Source organism: Callithrix jacchus, chromosome 6, assembly GCF_049354715.1.
Source record: "Callithrix jacchus isolate 240 chromosome 6, calJac240_pri, whole genome shotgun sequence".
Classification (NCBI taxonomy): domain Eukaryota; kingdom Metazoa; phylum Chordata; class Mammalia; order Primates; family Cebidae; genus Callithrix; species Callithrix jacchus.
Window position 1 is genome coordinate 3,351,667 of NC_133507.1, and position 6,000 is coordinate 3,357,666.

General features: G+C 54.0%; 1 protein-coding gene across 9 annotated transcripts in view; it reads right to left on the reverse strand.

Annotated features, from left to right (window-relative positions):
• The window catches only part of GABRA5 (gamma-aminobutyric acid type A receptor subunit alpha5), a 79,786-nt gene extending 73,988 nt beyond the window's left edge, over positions 1 to 5,798 (reverse strand). For 2 of the 9 annotated variants that reach the window (XM_035303541.3, XM_035303548.3), the window contains exons 1-3: positions 5,524 to 5,757; positions 4,180 to 4,239; positions 3,637 to 3,796 (exon numbers count right to left, since the gene is read on the reverse strand). In XM_035303541.3, coding sequence (XP_035159432.1) covers positions 3,637 to 3,722 — 86 coding nt within the window. In that variant the 5' untranslated portion in view covers positions 3,723 to 3,796; positions 4,180 to 4,239; positions 5,524 to 5,757. The other 7 variants (XM_035303542.3, XM_078375682.1, XM_008998268.5 and 4 more) reach the window with 6 other exon arrangements.
• Positions 5,799 to 6,000: the final 202 nt, after the last annotated feature.

Here is a 6,000-nt window from a genome sequence, read left to right on the forward strand (position 1 = left end):
AACAAAGAATTAGAAAGGCTACTGAGAGTGAAGCTGCTGGTGACTCTGATCAAATTTAGAATATGACCAAGAGAGGGAGAAGAACACATGTATTTCCAAAGCAATTCCACATCTATTATCCTATACAATCACCAAGAACACCGCACTTATCACATCTGTAAATCTTCCATCTGCCAGTGCTACACGCGTTTCACGAACGCTGCATCTCGGCTTGCTCCGTGCGCACAGTCCTACACCTTCATCTTCCTTCTTCTCCCCTGCCTGATTCTCTGTAGCCCTCCTCATGCTCTGCCAGCTCTCCGGCCTCTCGGGACTCAGCACTTCTCTTGTCCTAGAATCATGTTCAAATTAAACCCCTTGGTGCGTCTCCTTTCCTCTTTCTTTTGAATCCAATCGCATAAACTCTTTCTTGTGGGGGGGAAAGAGACAGAGCTGACCCAGGCTCTTTTTCCCCCCAATCCCCAAGTACTGTAAACTCTCTCCACCCTTTCTGAATTAAGTGCCCTCTTGTCTAGACTAGTCTGACCCAGCGCCACCCTGCAAACTGAGCACATTCAAGTCAGGGAGCCCAGGAAGTACCCAGGCAGAGTCACACAGGAAGCGCTGAGTAAGGGCTCAGGCGCCCAAGGTCATGCATGCATCCTCCCGCCTTCCCATCTAAAAGACGGGCTAGCGGTGCTCAGCTGGTACAGTGGCTCCTAGGATTCACCCAAAACATGGAACATAAAGACAGGTGCTCCACATTGTGGTAGCTATGTTTTCAAGATTTAAAGTGAACTAAGTATTAGGAAACTTCAATTGGGATTTGATACAATTACTCTTAAGTCCATGTAGATAACATACAAGTGAGAGGAGCCTTCTATAGGAAGGGAAAGAAATAGCGCCTGATGCCTTTTATGATGTCTTTCGTGACTGCTGAAAGACACGCCCTGCTGGCCAGAGGGTGTGAGCCTGGCTTCCCGCTTTGCTGGAAACCCCACTTCATCAAAAGCCACTGGGTGTGCAGGGTCAAGCGTGAAAAGTCCTCCAAGAACCCAATATAAAATTCCTCTTACAAAAGCATCTTCTAATATAAATCATCTCAAATACCTAAGAAAACTTGTAAGTCAGATCTGTTCGCTACAGGAAAATCTATAACAGCAAAATCATTCACTACGTCAACACCCCCAATGAGGGAAGAAGCTATAACACAAGGCGCTCATGCCCTGTCATATATGCGGCTATTTAAAATAATCCATTTTGACGAAATTGTGATACTGTATTAGACATGAAAAAAGCATAGCACTAAACCACACAGCCTGGTCCCCACTGTGTAAACACATGCACAGAAGCAAGGGGAAGTCAGCACAGCAAAGGAGAAGCATGGTTGTCTCTGAGTGGAATTGAATAGATTCCATTCATTGTTTTCTGTATCTCACATATTTGCTGCAGTTAGGAGGTGCTGTTTTATGATGGACTACTGACCGTATACCTAAAAGATTAAAAACTGTTCCAACAGTTAACTTTCTGGAGACCTTGAGGGGTATTCTACCACTTACTCATTGCTAGCATTCAGAGACTAAGATACCCCTCTATTCTGAAGATCTCAGAAGGCTACAGAACTAAGTAAGAAAACATAATTGCTTCTTGGGGCTAACCTCGTATACACATTACTTCCTATTTCAGACCTGAGTCTACCAGGGGGTGAAACCATTTCATGCTTAGTCAATGCAAATTCACAATACATTTGGCCAAGATGTTGTTTTGTTTTGTTTTGTTCTGTTTTTGAGACAAAGTCTTGCTCTGTCGCCCAGGCTGGAAATGCAGTGGCATAATCTCAGCTCACTGCAACCTCCACCTCCCAGGTTCAAGTGATTCTCCTGCCTCGGCCTCCTGAGTGGCTAAGATTATAGGCACACAAGCATGTGCCACCACTCCTGGCTACTTTTTGTACTTTTAGTAGATGCAGGGTTTCACCATGTTAGCCAGACTGATCTCGAACTCTCGACCACAGGCAATCCCCCTGCCCCAGCCTCCCACAGTGTTAGGATTACAGACATGAGCCACTGCGCCTGGCCTGGCCAAGATATTTTAAAGAAAAGATAAGATGCCAACCCTGACATATTCCTCACCTCCAAAACGCTACCAAATATATGCGGTATATCAAACAATATATATTGTATATCAACTACCTAATGCATTAGCTGGCCAATTCGAAGATTCTGTGTGATTTCACCACGTGCAGACATTTCATTCAGAAGAACATTGTGAACATGCTAGTTCACAGGGTTTGACAGCTGCAGAGAACTTGTAAAGGAAAACCTTCATTTAACAGACAAAAAAAAAAAAATCCCAAGGCATGGGAAGAGAGGTGTCCACTCCAGATAAGCAGCAATGCTCTTTCCCAAGGGAATACTTAGAACGGCTCAAAGGCCTGAGGCCTGCGGCGCGCCTGTTCCTATCGGTGTGGTTAGAGTGCGCAGGCTGCCTGGCTTCTGTTGGTGAGGGACAGGCATCTTTCTTGGCTCAGCTCTGCTGGACAGAGGCCCAGCTGATGGCTCAGGCTAGCTCCTGGGTGGACTAGACTACAGTCCCAGTACCGTGTTCCACCAGCCACTGCATCTCAGCCAGCCCCCAACACCCACCCCTTCGTCTGCCCAGATCTAGAAGGGACAGAAGAGCAGATCATAAACAGAGGACACACAGAAAACGTCTTGGCCCTGGGGACGTCCTTCTCTTTCCCGGATGGAAAGGCTGTCTCCAGGCTGTTACAAAGCCACTGTGTATTCTCCATCTGGTGATGGTTAACATGAGTGCGGACAGGCTGTGAAACCTCTGGACCTCATTCTTGCAGCCCTAACGCTTGGCAACTTTCATCCTGACATTTAATTTCTTAATTATATGCCATCAATGTCAAGTTACAATCCTTTTGATTAACCAGAACAATTCCGGGGCAGGGATCAGAACAGGAAAAGCAGCCTCCTAGGAACATTCACCAGGATGTCGTTATCACTAGTTTCATGAAAAAAAAAAAGGTGAGAGTTGGTAAACGGATACTAAAGGCTAATATGAAAGAGGGGTCAATGGAAATGATAATGCCAGAACCTCAGGGGTGTCTTTCAGATCTTCAGGCACCTGTGGTTTACAGCGTCTGCACCTGTGCTCAGATGGTCACAGTGCCAGGGCCTTGACTCAGGCCAGGACCACTGTGGATCCTTTTCAATGCCAAGTAGCAGGGGCCTGGCTTTCAAGGCAACTTCGATTGCATAATGGAACCGTGGAGGGCAACTGAAATGTTGGACACTGCTTGTCTAACAAGCAGTGACTGTCCTTCATGCACGTGAACTCCCGAATCTTGTTTTAACCCGAGTAGGAGGAAGCACGGTTGACTCGGATATCATCTTCAGTTTCCATTTCTGAAAACATAATGTGCCTTTTTTCTCTGACTCACTTCAGAGACCCCACGTGGGAGCAGCCTTGCTCAGGAGGAAAGCGTGGGTCAGGGCAAGGACTCCATTTATTTACAACAAGTGAAGGGCGTGGGGCTGCAAAGGTGGCCGGCGAGGGCTGGCTCAACGGATGTGCTGCTCCTGTAGCATGTCTGAAAAGCACCAGTGTCCCTAACATCGTAATATAAAAGCACAGATGGTAACTTACCCAAAGTGACTGGATAAGTTCACGGAAATACAAAAGAGAAGGAGGTTTTTGATCATGATAAAACTAGAGAACATTCCATTGTCCATTCCCAATAAGAAGAGTAGTTGAAGCAGGCGAATGTGGAGGAATAACTCTTCCCTTCTCCAGCTTGATCTCGAAGCTGAAAAGCACACAAAGCAGGGACGCACGTGAACATCGATGCTGTTGTGTCAGAGTCCCTGGAATCAAATCACACTGCTAGCACCACAATTTACAAAGAAAGGAGCCCGGCTGTCCGTCCCCAGCACAGCCGCACGCCAGCTATTTTCCAGCAGCCTCACTGGGCAGTGAGTTGGAGCATAAAAGTAAGTATCCAGAGGCTTATTTTTCCTTCCACTCCGGGTGCAGAATCATCCTAATTTATGGTTTTCTATGTCTCAAGTACTGTTTTGTTTTTTAGTATGTTACCAAATAAACGATTAGTCCAATTTTTAAAATTAACGCATTACTTATCTGAACAACTGTATTTTGTATCTGTCAAATCCACAAGTGTAATAATTTTACCTTTCTGAAATATCTGCCACGCGTTCAAAGCCAGCAAGCTACTCCTCGCTCTGCAAGGCACTGAGAAAGTAGGAGGAAAGAAGCAGGAAAAAGCACATTTAAGAACCAGGTTTTCTGCAGGATCACGATACTGTAACGACCGCCTATGACAACAGAGTGTGGCTACTTTGCCGGCATTGGGTCCCCGCGACTACACAACTTAACCACTGCCTCTGTGCGAGTCTCTCGGCTCCGTGCTGCACCCTCATCAATGCATTTGAGATCCAGGCAGACATTGTCCCTGGGCTCAGCGACCAACCTTAGTGAAAACATACATTTCTCAATATGCGCATAACGCAAATAGGGGCTCTCAGCTTCCGAACAGAATGCTTCCGAAAGAAGCATTTTCCCAGGAAGCCCCCCCACCCCCAACCCCCGCAAACTCTGGAATCGGGAGACACAACAGGTACTTCCACCTCAGAAGCTAAGGCCCTCGGTGACTCCTGCCAAGAAGGGCAGAGTCCATGCGGTGGTCGCCTGGGCACGTCCTGGGGCTCGTCGCGGGACCCGGGCCAGAGCCAGGCGGCGAGCACGCGGCGCTGCATGCGGGAAACCCGGGCGGCGCCTCCCGCCGCCCCTCAGCCCTGAGCCAGGGCCCCCCAGGATAGACTGCGCTCCCGCGACCCCCCGACTCCCACCGAGGCTCGGCAGGGCCGGCGCGCCAGGGCAGGTGGGCGCGGGGGCTGCACTGCGGAGCCGCAGCCTGGGCCGCCCAGGCAGCCGCGGTCTCCACCCGCTCGGTCCGCAGCGGCGCGCACAGGGTCTCCCGCTTCGGGCCCTCCCCGGCTCGCTCCCGGCTCTGGCAGACCTTCCCGGGTCCCGCTCCGGGTCCCCGCCGAGCGCTCCGCCCGGCAGCGCCTTCCTCCTGGGCTGGGAGCGCGCGGTGCAGCGGCGGCTCCGAGTCCCCTGGCCTCGAGCAGCCCGCGCGACACGCGCGCGACACCCCCGCGGGGTCCGAGTCCACCCTGCGAGCAGCGCCGAGACGCCGCGCCTCAGAGCCCCGGGGCTGACCCTGGCCTTGCAGGGGGGCGACCTCGCCCCTCCAGCTCCCGAGACGGCGGCCGCGGGTGTCCCTCGCCCCCCAACCGGCGCTGCGCCCCGGTGCCCCGTCCCGCAGGGCTGAGCCGCCCGGACCCCGCGACTCCAGCGCCCGCTTCAGCCCCGCAGTCGCCGGGGTAAAGTTTGCGCCCCGGCCTGGCCCCGCAACGCCCCTCCCCGGCCACGCAGCCCGCCGCGCGGGTGCCCCGAGGAGAAGGTGCGGGCCGGGCCGGGGCCGGGGGTCCTCTCCCCGCCGCGTCCTCCTACCCCGCGGCCCCGGCCCGGGAGGAGCCGTCGGTGAGGGCGCATCCTCCGCCGCCGCCGCCCGCTGTCGCCAGGCCGGTGCGGCGTCACCGCCCCATGCTGCCCGCGCGAACTTCCCCGGCGCCCCGCGCTCCCGCCGCCGCCCTGCAGCTCCGCTCCCGCCGCGCCCGGGGCCGCGCGCCGCCCGCCGCAGAGCCCCCAGCGCCCGGCGCACCGGCGCCCGCTCTCACCTCGCCCGAGCGCCACATGTCGTCTCCGGCTGGAGACCGGCCCTCTGCGGAGGCTCCGGTAGAGGCCGCCAGACGCTCAGCAAACGAGTCTCGGCTCGGCGGAGGGGGAGGGGAGGGCGCCAGGCGCGCGGCTCGGCCTGCGCGGGAGAGGCCCTGCGCGCCCGAAGTTTCCTCAGGGCGCCAACGGGGTCTGCGGCGCCGCCCGCGGTCACCGCCGCCCCTCGTGAGGCAGAGCCGGGAGGGCGGCGTC